Genomic DNA, 16,206 nt, shown 5'->3' with positions numbered 1-16,206 from the left:
CTCTGCTCAAAATGTAGACATCACAGCACAGTCACTGCTCCCTTCTCCAGCCCTTAGAAATGCCCTGCTGATGCCCAGCCCTCAGCTGTGAACAGGCCCAGCTGACTTTAAGCTCAGGACAGAAGATTTGTGACCTGGGGCCATGCCCATGTCACTCAAGCCCTCCTCACTGTGTCAATGTAGCTGATGTGGATGTGAGGGCAGGTTCTGGCTGTGTCTGGGCTTTGCTCTGGACTGCCTCCCATGTGCTTGGAACCAGTTGGGCAGCCTTGCCTCGTGCCCAACAGGACCCATGCATGTGTGGAAAGGCAGTGAGGGAGGCTCTGCCAGGAACACAGGGCTGGACTTGCTTCCTGACTGCACCACTGGGCTTGGAGGTGGGATTTGGAGAGTGCAGGGAGCCTTTGGACAACTGCACAGAACAGACTCCAATGGCCTGGGTATCAACCTGGGCTATTGGCCAAGGAAGTGGCAGCACCTGTAAATTTCTGAGGGACAGGCAATGGACCCATCCCATTCCTGAAGGCCCTTCCATCTCTGCAGCCCTTCCTGCTGGAAATCCCTCATCCTTTTGAGCGGCAGGAGGCTCATATGGCAGGGAATGCATACAGGCTTAAGGTGGGAAGATCACGGCTATAAGGGATTCAGGTACAAGAGGAAATACTTCAGCACCAACTTCCAAGCATAGGATGGATGTCTGTTCCTCCATGAAGATGCTCTTTCAGGTCAAAGACCTGAAATTCAGGTCACAGACCCTGAATTCCAATTTATCATAGAATCATAGAATTGTAGAATCACAGAACCATAGAATCACAGAATTATTTAGGTTGGAAGGGACCTTAAAGATCATCTAGTTCCAGCCCTCTGCCATGGGCAGGGACACCTTCCACTAGAACAGGTTGATCAGAGCCCAATCCAACCTGTCCTTGAATACTTCCAGCATTACATCACATTCACAGCTTCTCTGGGCAATCTGTGCTAGTGCCTCACCACGCTCACAGTAAAGAATTTCTTCCAGATAGCTCATCTAACCTCACCCTCTTTCACTTTAAAGCTATTCCCCATTTGTTCTATCAAAATATGCCCTTACAAAATACCCTTTAAAAAGTCCCCTATGAAAACTATAATGGAACTATATGAAAATAATGTTGAGAGCAGAAATCCCTGGCAAATGACCGTGCTGGAGGGATGAGGAGATGCTGCAGGATCCTTGGTGAGCCTGGGCTGGATTGTGCTTGGAGCTGTGCACTATTCTATTACTTGATGCTCCTTTCCAAACATGCAGTCTCTGCACATCTCCCCACTGATGTGCTGAGGTTCCACACCAATTCCAGAACCCCTATGTCCATGCTGGCGTGTACCACCAGCAGATACAGGCAGGACTGCAAAGCAACCTACACTTTTAATCTCACTGCCCCAGTACCAGCAAAATTGAGGTGTGGATGTTGGTGGGAAAGCACAGCCTTCATGCCTACATGATGGTCTGTGGCTTACCCAGGCTTGCAGACTTTTTTTTTTAAATATGTATAAAGCCAGACTTAGTAAAGGCACCTGGTCTACACCAGATCTCCTGTGCTATGTCCAGCATCAAGCATCACAGCCCCATAGGTGCCCAGCCAGGTCTACTGCTTAGGACAACATCCAGGAGACTATCAGGATGTTTGGGGGACTGAGGTGTTTGTAAGGCTTTCCGCCTAAGAAAGGTCCTTGCAAGCTGTTTCAGTGCTGGAGGCAGAGGAGTAGGATGCTCATTCTCTATGCACTGTTTGGTGACACATTTTGTCCCAGAGGATGATCCCAGAAGCTGAAGAGTCTGGGAAGATTCCTCCAGGCCACAATAAAAGGGCTGTTTCCAGATGTCTGCTCCAGGCTCTAAAGGGTGGGCTGCAGAGGCACACAGCTCCTTCATGCTGCAAAGACTCGGAGCACAGGCAGCTGGTGGAGGGAAGCTGAGATGGAAGCAAGATCCCAGTGCCAAAGTTTTGGGTCTGTGTGTTACAGCAGCAATTCTGGAGATTCCCATGGGCAGGGCCAGGCTTTTCAAATACTCCCCGTGTGCATTGTGCAGGTTTGTTTTCTGAGGGAAAGCCATCCAAAATCCACTTCCTCCTTCTACTTTGCCCATAAACTCTCTCCCCCATTTTTATTTTTTCAGCAATCTACAGAGCTTTTCTCCACGTCAGGTGAGGCTCAAAAAAACCCCCAAGTTCCTTGCACTGTGGTAAGTCTGGGGCATAGGATGCAAAGGTTTATAGTCAGAGGAAGTTATCCATTCCCACCATGGATTTTCTCAGCAAATGTGAGTGTAACTTCGTGTGAAAGAGTCATGCAGATCACCTTGCCTCAGTCTCAAAGCCTACAGAGAAAATAATTTGAATGGAGTTTGGTGAAACAAGCAAATTCAAAAGGCTCTGCAGAGCCACCTTGTGCCCATCAAAAGCATGCTGGAAGAACACAGCAGTTCAAAAGCAAGGAGTCTGAATAAAATATACACAATTTATTTATTTATAGGAGGTTTACAGCTGTACAATGTTGGCTTTCTGTTTGGACCACTCTCTGATCTTGTGCAGCACGATACATCAGTGCCTTTGGAGATGAAGACAAGTCACAGCCTGTTTTAACAGGCAGATGTCAAAAAGAAATGGATTCCACAGAGTGTAATGCCAGGCTGCTTGCAACCATTGAAATGATTAACAAAAGAAATGTGAAATAAATCAGACATGTGTCCTACCCCACTCATGAGGGACTGGAAAGTGCTTTTCAGACCTGCCCTCCTCTCAAAAAAAAAAAAAAAATCCCCCAAAAAGCCCAACCCAAAGCCCCCAGAATATTTCTGTTACTTCATTCAAAGAGAAAAGGCATCAACAATAGGAATGGCATTTCAATATTTCCCCTCCCTCATCTGCTCTACAAATAAGAGAAAAAGAAAACTAAGAAAGGTAATTTTTGTTCTTCCATTGGAAATGTAGGGGAAGAAAACTTCTGCTCTAACTTTTCCAAAACTTTTTTTTTTTCTTAAAAAAAAAGGACAAATATCACTGATATTAAGACAATTTGGTCCTGATATAGAGTGATTTTTTTAAGAAGCTGTTAAAAACCTGTCTTTCCTTTCTTTATGGCTTGATTCTCTTTAGGGAGGAAGGAGATTGCCCATGGGTACCAGGGCACCACAACTTGGTGAGCTTTGGCACTGCTCCCTAGGGATCACGGTGCCATCTGACACATGGCAGGGCACTCCTGGACAAATGACTCTCCTTTGCTGAAGCTATCCAGAGCCTGATTTCCCAAGAAAACAAGGCTAATGCAGGCAGGCTGGACACCTCCATCTGCTGATGATAGTGCAAAGCTCCTGTCATGTCCCTGCAATGCCAAATAGCTCATCCCCCTGCCAGGTGAGGTATCTTTAGGCATCCCTGTTACATACCACTCTGAACATAAGCCTGTGAGATCTTCTCTTAAGACCCAAATCATACCTTCTAGCCCCACAATCCTGCTTCCATTTATTTTCAGTGATGAGTCTCATAAACAAAACCAAGATAAAATCAAAACATCTCTGAATTGGTCTTCCTAAATTCAAGGATCTGCTGTGACTGTGGGATCAAAAAGTTTCTTTACCTAACTAGGAGCATTTAAGTAAATTCTGCAAGACACTGAACCAAACTTGGTCCCAGTAGTGGCACCTGGAGTTGGAGGGTGCTCAGTTCAAGCTGGGAGTAATTGAGATCTGGAAAAAGCATCATGGGGACCACTGCTTGCCTTTAAGTCCTGAAAAACAAGACCTAAGAACATAAGCAAATCTGGTAAAAAAGTAAACTCTTAACTGCAGGACTGTGAACAGGAGGAAAGGGGAAGAACAGCCTGCAAAAATCAGTGCAGTTGCACCATCTACTTCTGGTTGCATCAAAAACTGAGCTAGCAGGTACTTTGGAGAACACTTCACTGTGTTTTAGACTTAGCAGACCTTTACGGATTAAAAAAAAAAAAAACAAACAGACTTGCAGAAAAAACATGAGTATTTAGTAGGACAAGCAGAAACCCTTTGCTATAGCAAAAGAAGGCTTTCCTGTTCACTTTCATTGCAGGAAAAGGACTCTGCCCAGGTCAAAATTTAGGAAGATTCAAAGATTTTATCATATGTATTAATTTCCACTTGCATGCAAGTGACTGCAAAATATTTGCTTAGAAAATCTGACTGAAAAATCCCTTAACTTGCACCACTTTAAAGGCACATGAATAAAACCCCCAAACAACAGGAGAAAAAAAATGGTTTGAAACTTGTCCTAGTCAGCTGCTGAAAGGTCAGACAACAGGTTGTTGTTTGGTTTATCTGGGATGGTTTATAAGAAGCCAGATTCTGCCACCCAGTGGAACAAGGAAGATTAACCCAGTTTTCATGGAAATCAGGAGCAGACTGTAGCCCCAGACACATCCCCAAGGATGCATTTGGGTTGTGCTCGTGAGACTGGCTCTAGGACTGTGCAACTCATCCTCCACAACAGGAGACTGGAAATTAAAGGTGAGAGATGGACACTGGTATGAATTATATATTCCCAGCATTTTCAGGCTGCACTGGGAGCAGTGCTCCTCTAGTACAAACTAAAATCCCACTATTTTAAAAAAGAATTTGAGAAAGTGAGGCACTGAGAAATGATGCACGGTAGGCAGCAGTACAGATGGAGCCCATGGAGCAAAGCTCCCCATCCCTTGAACTTGACACTTTGGCCTTCAGAGGAACGAATCTTCTCTTGCCTAAATACTGAACTGCCCCAGCAGACAACCCACCCCAGCTCCTGGGGTGAGCTCTTGGGATGGAGATGGCATGGAGACATGGAGAGAGCAGGCACCATGGGAGTTCAGGAGGCACCCACAGGAACTGGGTCCAGACTGATTCATAAACTTGACCCAGAGTACAGTTATCCCACCACAGCTGTTGACATCTTTCTATACTTCAGAGTTGCATGGGGCTGAACAAGACTTGGGTGGAGACAGCTTGTCCCAGAATGACGGAGCCTTTGGTCTTGTTTCCCCTGTGGATTTGGGCTGCCTTGGTGCGTTTTCCTTGCAGTTGCAGTATGCAAACCCATACCCAAAAATCATCCAACAGGCCCCGATCTGTTTGTCCACTTCTCCTTTGCTGTGGTGCCTCCACAGATAAGCGATTACATGGCAATTTCGAGGGAGACAACTCCATGCACACTACACTTAAACCCAAGAAGACACATTGAAGATGCACTGAAGCAGCTGGTGGGACCGTGGTGGCCACACGTGTGCGTGGTGGCACGTGTGTGTGCCAGCCTGTGTAAACAAACAGCCCCAGGCATCATGCTCTGGCTGTCAGGACACACAGCGTGCTCACAGCGGTCCCACAGCGCATGTGGCAGCCAGGGGGGCTGCAGAGGACGCCAGCAGAAGGATCATTGCAGTTCCCCAAAAAAAGGCACCATTTTTTTAACATTGAAAACACAAGATTGGCTCCTTGGAGTGGAATGCATGCATGGTTCATATACACTTTGCAGATGGTAGGTAGGTTCTGTGTGTGTCTCTCTCTATATATATATGTATATGTATGTGTGCATGTTTATATTCACATATGTGGCACCAGAAGAGTCACCCTTGAGTACTCAGACATTAGTGAGGATGTTACTGCTGAGCAGCATCACAGCAATGGTTCCAGGGAGATCGTTTGACCTCCTATTCCCCTTGTCCTGGAGGTGCAGCGTGTGCACTGACTGCCGGTCGCTGGGATCCCCTGTGAGCACCACTTGGCCCAAGAACTCGTCACTTATCAAGTTGTGGTTCCAGATCTGTGGAAACAAAACAGGGATGAGGGCAACTCCTTCAGGGATGCAGCCAACCTTCATGAACTGGAGAGAAGGGGTTACTGGCCACATGCCCTGAGCTGAAGCCAGGGAGGTGGTGAGGTGTGGGGGTGTCACTCTGGTAGTGAGAGGGGTGAAGGACATGCCTTTCCCAGATGTCACCGTGGTGGTGAGAGGTTGAGCTGCATTAACTAATGATGCTCAGCCTGGGGAACAGATCTGCTGTGGACAGTGTGAGGAGAGGGCGGGGGGTCCAAGTGAGAGAGGGTCTCCATCCCTCAGCCCACTGCTTGCCTGCCAGGTACCTGAACAATGATGGGTTGTCCTGGCTTCTTGCGGTAGAAGAGCCCTTTCACATCGAATTCTGGTGACACCGTGTTCTTCTTCACCGGAGAGCGAACCTTCTGCCCTTCGCACTTGATGATCACATAAGGATCAGCTCCTGAGGAGAGAAAAGAGAATTTTTTCTTTGTTGTACCTTCTGTAATTCCTTAGAGTCCTTTTGCAGGGGTGTCATGCAGTACTGTGCCTCCATATGGATATCTGCCAAAGGGTTTGTCACACCCCAGATGATGTCCATGGAGCTCAGCTGTTTGGCTCAGGTTTAATTCCATTAGGTGACATTGTTTCTGGGGAGCAGGTGCTGATGGACAGCTATGAAGCTGGGGAAGGGTCTGGATGGAGCACAAGTCTGATAAGGAGCAGCTGAAGGAGCTGGGGGGGGCTCAGCCTGGAGAAAAGGAGGCTTGGGGGGACCTTATCACTGTCTACAACTGCCTGAATGGAGGATGTAATGAGGCGGGGGGTGGCCTCTTCTTCCAGGAAAAAAGCAACAGGATGAGAAGAAAGGGCCTCCAATTGCAACACGGGAGGTTTAGACTGGATATTAGGAAAAACAAATTCATCAAAAGGGTTATCGAGCACTGGAACAGGCTGCCCAGAGCAGTGGTACAGTCACCATCCCTGGAGGAAATTAAAAGATGTGTAGATGTGGCACTTGGGAACATGATTTATTGGTGGACTTGGCAGTGCTGAGTTAAGGGTTGGACTCCATGATCTTAAAAGGCTTTTCCAACTGAAAGAATTCTATGATTCGGTGAAAGGGCTGTCTCTCTTGTTTCCATATTCTACAGGAAAACTCCTTCATCACCCCAAACTCTTCTGACCACTGCAGTAAATGTTCCATAGAGGACACCATCCTACTCAAACCTCCTTTCAGCATTTGCTCTCCTAGAGGCAGGCAGAACTAAAACCATGGAGAAGAGAAAGAGGCTCGCACAAGGAAATACCAGATGGAGGATAAAGCTGGAGAACTAAATTCACATACTACCAGCCCACAGCTGGAAGGGACCTGAGCTTCCAGGAGAAGGAAAGAGTCTCTTATTACTGAATACTTTCACCTTGCCAAACAAGTGATTGTTTTGGGAATTTCAATAGAGAAAGAGAGAGCTATTGCTATGGAAATTTAACTGCCAGAATGCATTTTCTTACAATGAACTTTAGTGGCTATGATGGGAACACAGACCAGTTGGATGGGCTTTCTTGTCCAAGGGAAATGTGGAAATGAGGAGGAACAAACAAGCACCTTCTGAGGGCCAGGGATATTGACTGTCAGACCGCCAGACCGCCTCTTTGCTAACTTTTTGTTTGCAAGGACCTGGCTCCTCTGGTGAGACACAGCTGCTGGATTTCACAGCTGTTTTTCCAATTAACCTTGTCTTTTGGGATGTCCCATTAAATCCTCATTGTCCATCAGCCAGAGCCAAATTCCTATCTGCAAATCACTATTTCCCAAGTAGTGTATAAGGCCTGGCCTGTGACATGTGAGAGATGCCACTGCACTGGAAAACACCAAACACACTGCTGGGGGTGGGAGCTGAACAGCTGGAAAACAGCTGGAAGAAGGCAGTTCCCAAGGTGTTTTTGTGGAAAAAATGTTTTATGACTCTAGAATCCACACATCTTCTTGTCTGAAAAAAAGCTAAACCTCCTTGTTTCTGTGAACACTTCAGAGACCTTTGGCTACAGATTTCCCTGCATTGCTACAGATGCACTGACCTGTTGTGAATAGCACAAGAAAAGAACACCTGCCTAGGTGTTCCCTCCCCAAATTCCCTCCCCAAACACCAGATAGGATATAAGGACTCCCTTTGTGGCATGTGATAAATAAGCACACTTGACTAGTCCTTGCTTAGAAAAGATCCTGCTTGTTATTTTCAGAGATATAGTGATAGGCAGCCCTGATAATAACTATTGGCTGGAAAAAAAAAGTATAATTTTAATTCTGTTTTATTTAGAGTTTTTAATTTTTCAATTTTTATATTTTAAATTCAGCTTGAACGTGTTTGGCTAAATCTTGCCACAATTACCACATACCTTTGACTCAGGAAATGGGAGAGAAAGGCTAGGATCTGGTTGGTTTCCATGGTGGAAAGGTATTTGCTTCTCTAATAACAGCCTCTAGACCTTTTATCCCCTAGCAATCTCCCAGTACAACCCATCACTGCCACTGAGTTTCCTGGTCCAGAGGCAGACAGAACATGGGGCTCTTGCCATGAGCCTCTTGTGGCTGCAGGACATGGGGATGTATGGTCATGCTGCCATCTTCCATGCAGGAAAAGTGATGGATGTCAGCATTGATCTAGATCCACACCATCCTGAAGTGAGCTAAATTTGGCATACCCTCTGCTGTTAAAACATTTATCCAGCCTCCAGTGATGAATACCACACATCAGGCTCATTCTCTGTCCTTCTTACTAAGAAGCCTTTAAATACAATTCCTAATTTTTACAGCTGCTCATACCTGTGAGGAAAGCTTGGGTTGTTACAGGACCTCTGCTAAGGGCTTTGGGGAAGTTTTGGGAGGGTCCCAGATAACAGCCTAAATATAACAGCTCCCAGATCATGTCCACTGCAAGAAGTGAGTTTAGGTCTCCATGGACTTTCTCCTCCTCTGGTGTATGAATCAAGCATGTTCACAGAAAAAAAAAAAATCTGAGGATATAAATTCCAGCAATGTACCACTTCATAAACCACTTTCCAACTCCTTCAGGGCCAGACAACAAGCATGGAAAGACCAGTACCTCCTTGGGAGTCCTGATTCTTGAGGCCAGCTGCAGCAAGGACATGGATCTGGGATACTACTTGTGGGTAGCCACACATTCCACTCCAGCAGGTGTGTGGTGGCTCATCCAGTGTCAGCTCTCTGCAAGAAAAAACATGTGGCCTTTGAGAGGTGCCCAATCTTATCCCAAAGAATTTGCTCTGGCAAGATGCAGGACTGTACAGGCCATTCATTTAAGTGTTGGACTCAATGATCTTTGGCTGATGCTTGTGGGTCTCTTCCAGCTCAGAATATTCTGTGATTTTGTGACTACACACTGTCCACTGTCAGACTCTGTTCCTCACTCCAACCTCCTCAGCCTGGGTTTGGGATGCCCTCCCATATCATGCTTAGAAGCAGAGAGGGAGCTTCATCTTTACAGGAGATACCTGTAAAGATGTCCTGTCTCTTGACCACCCTTAACAGAAAGCCAAAGTGCAGCTTCAGGCAAGGCTATGATGATTCAGGAAAACCACAAATCAAAAGCGTGGGGCTGTCTCCAAAGAGTCAATTCCTCCCCATCCCTGCTCGTGCTCCTTACCGGCAATCTGAAGGCACATCTGTGAAAATCCTGAGAAGGAACTCGCCTTCATGACCAGGGTCAAAAGTGGTGGGGATAATGACGTAGCGGCCTTCCTTCAGGTCTGTCCTCAGGAAGACGCTGCGGGAGTTGATGTAGATGGAGCTGGCCACCTTCTGCTGCAGTGTGTGCATCCGGTAGTTCCTATTCAACTCCACCTGGGCAGAGACCACAGGATAGTCAATGGATTGTCACTGGCTGAAAAGGTACTGGTATCCACCATGGGGAGTAAAAGATTGCAAGGACTGAGTCCACAGTGCCAGGAGACCTGCAGATAGGAGAACCAGGAAAATGGTCCCAACTGTGCTGGGTGGAAAACAAGTATGGATGTGGCTTTCCCAATTCTTTTGACTCAGGGACTCATCTCTTGCATCCCAGCTTAACTTAGCAGACCCAACAAACAACACATAAGGATTAGTCTAACAGATTTCAACATTTGGAGAGAAAAGACTAATCGTTGCTTTTAGCAAGAACTGCACAGTATTACAGAATGGTTTTGGTTGGAAGGGACTTCAAGATCATCTGGTTTCAATCCCCTGTCATGGGCAGGGACACCTCCCACTAGAACAGGTTACTCAAAGCCACATCCAGCCTGGCCTTGAACGTTTCCAAGGATGGGGCATCCACAGCTTTTCTGGGCAACCGTTGTCCATGCTGTCCCATTTGATATCCCTCTTCCTCTCTAGAGGAGGGCAGGCTGTGCTGATGGCACCCCAAAGCACACTGATAACACTTAAATGAATGATCTGGTCATGTAGTACTGGTGTACCACTCCACAACCAGCAAATTTATGGTATTCAGGCCAGCATGCAGGAACCCCAGCCTACCTTATGGATATCAAAGCCTATGGCCAAGTTCTCTCCTTTGCCCTCTTTGCGACTGGTTCTTTTGGGCTTCTGCTGGATGGAGATCAGCACTTCATCTTCTGCCTTCTTCACATCAAACACATACTAGAAGCAAAGAGAGGAAGGTAAGGGAAATACTTACTAATACAGGATCCCTAGGCATGGGTGGGTGGATTTAACAGATCTAACATCAGCTTTTCCCAATCCACCTCCCTGCATGGCTTCAAAAGGCTACAGAGCTGGAAGCTGGAAACAACTCTCCCACATCTGTGATAAGAACTCCTGCAACAGAACTGACCATCCTTCAACTGCTTGTTAGATGAAGAACTCAAAAGGACCTGGCTCATGATTGTGAGAATCCCCGTTCAGAGAGGACAAGACAACTGTAGAATCATTTATGTTGGAGAAGACCTCTACGATCATCCAGTCCAACCCTTAACCTAGCACTGCCAAGACCACAGGTAAACCATGTCCCCAAGCGCCACATCTACATGCCTTCTGAATGCTTCCCGAAATGGTGACTGTACCACTGCTCTGGACAGCCTCTCCTAATGTCTTCACCCTTCCAGTAAAGAAGTTTTCCCTAATATTAAATCTAAACCTCCCCTGGCACAACTTGAGGCTGTTTTCTCTTGTCCTACCACTTGTTACCTGGGAGAAGAGACCAAACCCCATCTGGACATGATCTCCTTTCAGGAAGCTGTAGAGAGCCATAAAGTCCCCGTGAGCCTCCTTTTCTCCAGAAAAGTTTGTTCCAGGAGAGGAACTTCAAGCTAGAAGGAAATGGCTCTATGGGCTACACCTGTCCTGGTTAATTTAACAGCATCAAAGTTTGGGGCCAAAAACTGGAATTTGGTCATTCAGATGTCCAGATTTTTGAAAATGACTCTTGGCCTTGTTTGACTGGAACCAGCCAACATTGCTACCCTGTGGCACAGTTTGTTTCTTCCTTGTGCCAAGATGCTCTACACTAAGCACTTGGATGCAGTCTCCTTGATAAAAGGGATAATGTTAATTGAGTTGGCCTCGATGCTGGTCATGCTGTGCCAGAGAATTGCCAAAAGCACAAATAATATATTAGAGGTCTGCTAGCATTTTGGCCTTCTAGGTCCCTGTAGGAGAGTTAAACACTTGGAAGCACACGTGAAGGCTCCAGAAGGCCCTCTGCCCTGTTACTCACCTGGGGGTTCTGCAGAAAAGTGTCCTTGTGGTTGATGCAGCCTCCGGAGCGGTTTTTCAAGGGGTCACTGCTTCTGGTCCATGCCCCGTGCAGCACTGCCTCCTCCCAGGTCTTGTGGATGCTCAGGTAGGAGGTGTTGATCAGACGGCACTTGATGATGTCCGTGAAGTATTTGCAGAAATCTTCAAAGGTCATCCTGAGTCAGGAAAGGGCAGAACTGGGTTATGCTGCTTCATTCCCTGGAAAGGTACACTGCAGGGATTTTCTTGATCACCTATTAGAGAGTGTGGGTTGTCTCTGATGGCTGATGAGTAACAAAAGTTATTCATCAGATATTTCCAAAAGAGATGGAGATACCTTTTTCTACGCCTGCAGTAAATACTTCTTGAGTTCAAACAACAGATCTCTGTGTTATGAAGTGGGAGAAGTAGCACAGTGGCCCTTTCGCCACACAAGAGTAAATGTTGTACTGAATTATTCCTGGTGAGGCTGTGAAGTTCAGCACATTTATTTCAGGTTCTCAGTACCCTGGTGAAATGGTTTGGCCCCTAAGTGGTGCCCTGGAAGAGCACTTTGCAATTCCAGGGCCATGGCCATCAAAACACCCATGGGCTCAAGGAGGGAGCTTCACTAGAGATGCTAGGGCTTGGAATCCTGTTTTCTCTAGATAGTTGTATGCATGGAAAAGATGTACATGCTCCATGGGGTGGGAGGATGCTGTGGGCATGGCCTGTAGTGACAAACCCAGGAGGGACTCACCAGAACTCTCCATCATCTTCCACTGTCATTCCCATCTTCTCTCTCTCACTTTTACTCACTTTCTGCCACTCCTCAGAGCTGTGGGAAGAGACCAGAATCATTACTCAGAGGTAAGGGACACACAAGAATTTGAGGCACAAGGCCTGTATAAAGCCAGTCCCCATGCTGCTCTGGTTCAGTCATCTGCCAAACACAGGGCAAGTGCAGCATGGCTTGGAACTTCAACTTCCTTCCTGACCAGTGGAGTTGAATCCAGTCTGGCAAGGTTTTATTTGGCCTGTACAATCACAGCCCTATCCATAAAGATACCAATCTGACTGTGGCCAAAGGCTCTGGTTGCACCAGCCCTTGGTTCCTCATCTCATCCCCAGCCATCACAGCAATCAGTGGTGGCAGAGGCAGATTCTGCTGGGTGCTTGTTTTGCTGGAATAAGACTGGGAGCACAAAGGTGACCTATGCACATCCTTCACTAGTATGAATGAACATGGGATAATAGAATCACAGAATGGTTTTGGTTGGAAAGGACCTTAAATATGATCTCATTCTAACCACCCTGCTATGAGTAGGGGAACCTTCCACTAGACCAGGTCACTCAAAGCCCCATCCAACTTTGCCTTGAACACTTCCAGGGATGGAGCATCCACTGCTTCTCTGACAAACTGTGCCAGTTCCTCACCACCCTCACAGGGAAGAATGTCCCACTGAAACCAGCTGTCCATCCCAACTCACGTGTCACTCCAAGGGCCATTCCACTCCCTCTCACCCCACGGGTTGCGCATGCGGATCATGTCCAGCTTCTCCGACTTGAAGAAGGACAGAAGGCCATGGCCCAGACGGACCTTCCGCACGTCCGTCACCGCGTATGCATGGCCCTTCACCAGTCCACAGGCCAGGCGAGCCTCCATGTCAGCTGCTGACGTGGCCTGGCAGGGGGACACAGACAGCGCTCAGACCAGGGGGACATGACCACCTCTGCAGGGGCTGGGAAAGAAAGCAACTCAGATTTCCGGCTGGGAAAGAAAGCAACTCAGATTTCCCTGCAGGTTTCTTTAAGCCAAAAAGAAGAGCATCAATAGCCAGGAAGAAAGCCAGTTGGCACCTCTCAGATGCCATTTTATGTGCTGGTTCCCCCTGTTTCTTCATTTGCTTCATGAGGTCTCTGAGCTCCCACACTGGCAACTGATAAAGCTCATATACTGGTTATACTGGGAAGTCTGGAAACCAGCATTTGTAAAGGTGCCCAGATGCAGACACCAAAATGCCTTTCTCTGGAGTGGATCCCCTCCAAGCCTTTAAAGAGTGCTAGGATGAATGTGGACTCTCAGACATAGCAACAAAGAATAAAGAGGTTTGACATTCAGGATTAGCTCCTTTTGTCAGCATCCAGAAGTTGGAACCCTTGGCCACAATTTATCTGATCTAATTTAGAAGTTTATGACTGTGTAAGACAACTGTATCCTAAAACACCTATTCCCGTGGCACTGTGACCATACTGGTAATGTTGCTTACTTTGATGGAGCAGCTGATGAGGCCTCCCCTGTTGTGCACCTTCAACACACGCTCAAACAGGAGGTTTCGCTTGGCTTCATCAGTGATGTAGTCCCCTTCGGTCAGGTCGATAGGTTCAGAGACCCCACCAGTGAAATCCACCAGGGCATCAGCTGTGTTGCCTCCATCCAGGGCCTCGTAACAGCCTGACAACCTAAAAGAGGGTGGCAGGGATGGCACAACACTGGCCTGACATTTTAAGAGTTCAGGGACGATTCTCAGGGCAACCTCAAGAATGGAGATTTGCAGTTGAACTTCAAGTGAGAGAGGACAGCAAACTAGGGTGAAAAAATAGGAGCCACATTCCTTGCTGCACTCTTGCTGACATGGGACCAATGTAAAAGGAACTTGAAATCTCAAGAATAGAAACATTGAAGAATGTTTCTATGAATGTTTCTTAAAGAAACATTGAAGGGTGTTTTGTTTTGAGGGTAAATTAAGGCAAGAGAAGGGTTTTTTTCTTAGTGTTTGTCTGAGTTATGTGCTACTTCACAGGGAAGATGTTGTTTCCACTGCTGCAAACTAGCTAGTGAATGAACAGAGAGGAAAAACAGAGTGCCCAGGTCCCACTTTATCCTACAACTGCCTGGGTACCTACTTGGCATAAGCTTTCTCCACCAAGGCACACCAGAACTCATTCCTGGAGTTGGAGTGGCAGTAGATGAGCTGATTGTGGAGTGTGGGCAGGCGGTCATCAATCACCACATCCAGCCACTGACCGAAACGCCAGAACTGGAAGTGGAAGATCCCCACATAGCTCTCGGGTTTCTCAGGGTTCCACTCCTGCTCCTTCCAGTCTGGGATGACCTGCAAAAGAAGAGGCACATATACCCAAATTACTCCTTTTTTTTCCCTGGGATTGACTCTCATCCTGGAATTAATGCAGATAATATCAAAGACAAGGAAGAGTATGAGGGGGATAGACTTGATTACAGTCTGCTGGGGCCAGATTTTGGACCTGGTTCTGCCAATGCAGACTAGATTAACATGTACTGGAATAGCTTAGACATCACTGGCCCTTGGAAAGTAGAGTTAAAGACCTTTGTCCTCTTTCCTATAACCCTACCCTTGACATCTGCTGTCATCTACTTCTGTAGACAGGCTATTGGAGCAGATGAGTTCTTTGTCTAACCAGGGGTGGTTATTTTTAAGACAATGTTTTTTGGGGTTTTTTAGTGTCAGTAGGGTACCACTAACAAAGAGCAACGTCTTTGATTCTCCTACTTGATTCTGGTGTGACTTGACTGGCCCAAGAGCAAGTGTGGTATTCATCTACCTGGTGGAAATGAACAGGCAGCAGACACTCTGCATGAGCCTACCCTGTTAAGTAAAAGTGGGAAAAGCAGGATCCCCATTCCCTCAAGGTCTCCATTCTTTTCTGTCAAGAGCTACCACACTCACCCAGGCAAGCACAGGGAGGTGATTTGATGAAAGATGGAAAAGAAGGCCCTAGAGAAGGCCCTATTGAAAGAAGCCCTAGAGCAGCTGAGGGGTCAGAAGAGGCACAGCTTTGGTGTCACTGCCAGCAGGACAGGCACAAGCAAATGGGAACTGCCAAAGTCTGTAGCCCGTCATGGCTGCAGGCACCACCAGCTCTGCTTTGGATGGAAAACTCATCTAACTGCTGGGACAGAAATGAGCACAGGCAGGCACAGTCACTACATGGAAGGGGATCTGCATCTTGTTTGGAACCAGGACACAGAGGCACATGGCAAGGAACTACCACACTGCAGTTTAGCTTTTGTTGTGGCTGGAGGCAATGTGGTTTTACTGCATAGCCAGGGCGGGCTGTGAGGCCACGTGTGGTTACTGTAGTTGATGGCTGACAAGGACTGACTTACCCTGCAGCAGTAATGGGACTGACTGTCCACACCCCTGCTACTCCACTTACCTGCTCCCAAAGGATCATGAGCTCAGTGATAAAAAACTCCAAGGTGTCCATGCAAGCATGCATTATGTTCCAATACACCAAATAATCACTTTCCTGTGGAGAGCTGAGCATGTTGGGGTGGGATAGGAGAGGACACAACTACATTGCATGGTAAGAGCCTCTTCAAGAAGTCACAGGACATGATGGTGAAACCACCTAACCACCTTTACTGTGCACCCTTGTCCAGCTGACAGAGCTTTTTTTTTTTTTTTTTATGCAGAGAGAACTCCCAATGCCCTCTGAAAAGCCCTCTTAGCTACCAGCAATGATCCAGCCCAGGGCTCTTATTGCTCCTACACTGAAATATTAATGATGCCATCAGACCTGCAAGCTCACAGGCACTCTCGAGTCATATGGATCAATAGAAGCAGAGCAGACAAAGCCATGAAAAAGAGCCATATTTGGAGGGTTTGGTGTTTTATAGGAGTGCTAACAACTGTG

At 47.0% G+C, this 16,206-nt stretch overlaps 1 protein-coding gene across 2 annotated transcripts in view; it reads right to left on the bottom strand.

Annotated features, from left to right (window-relative positions):
* Nucleotides 1–3,751: 3,751 nt before the first annotated feature.
* The window catches only part of CAPN5 (calpain 5), a 54,430-nt gene continuing 41,975 nt past the window's right edge, over nt 3,752–16,206 (bottom strand). For both annotated transcript variants that reach the window (XM_038146640.1, XM_038146632.1), the window contains exons 4-13: nt 14,434–14,642; nt 13,797–13,989; nt 13,017–13,210; nt 12,287–12,364; nt 11,528–11,723; nt 10,330–10,452; nt 9,464–9,660; nt 8,903–9,024; nt 6,125–6,261; nt 3,752–5,804 (exon numbers count right to left, since the gene is read on the bottom strand). In XM_038146640.1, coding sequence (XP_038002568.1) covers nt 5,622–5,804; nt 6,125–6,261; nt 8,903–9,024; nt 9,464–9,660; nt 10,330–10,452; nt 11,528–11,723; nt 12,287–12,364; nt 13,017–13,210; nt 13,797–13,989; nt 14,434–14,642 — 1,632 coding nt within the window. In that variant the 3' untranslated portion in view covers nt 3,752–5,621. The remainder of the gene's footprint in view (nt 5,805–6,124; nt 6,262–8,902; nt 9,025–9,463; nt 9,661–10,329; nt 10,453–11,527; nt 11,724–12,286; nt 12,365–13,016; nt 13,211–13,796; nt 13,990–14,433; nt 14,643–16,206) is intronic.

Source organism: Motacilla alba, chromosome 1 (assembly GCF_015832195.1).
Source record: "Motacilla alba alba isolate MOTALB_02 chromosome 1, Motacilla_alba_V1.0_pri, whole genome shotgun sequence".
In the NCBI taxonomy this organism is placed as follows: Eukaryota; Metazoa; Chordata; class Aves; order Passeriformes; family Motacillidae; genus Motacilla; species Motacilla alba.
Note: the sequence above shows the minus strand (reverse complement) of the source record. Positions and strands in the feature narration are given on the sequence as shown.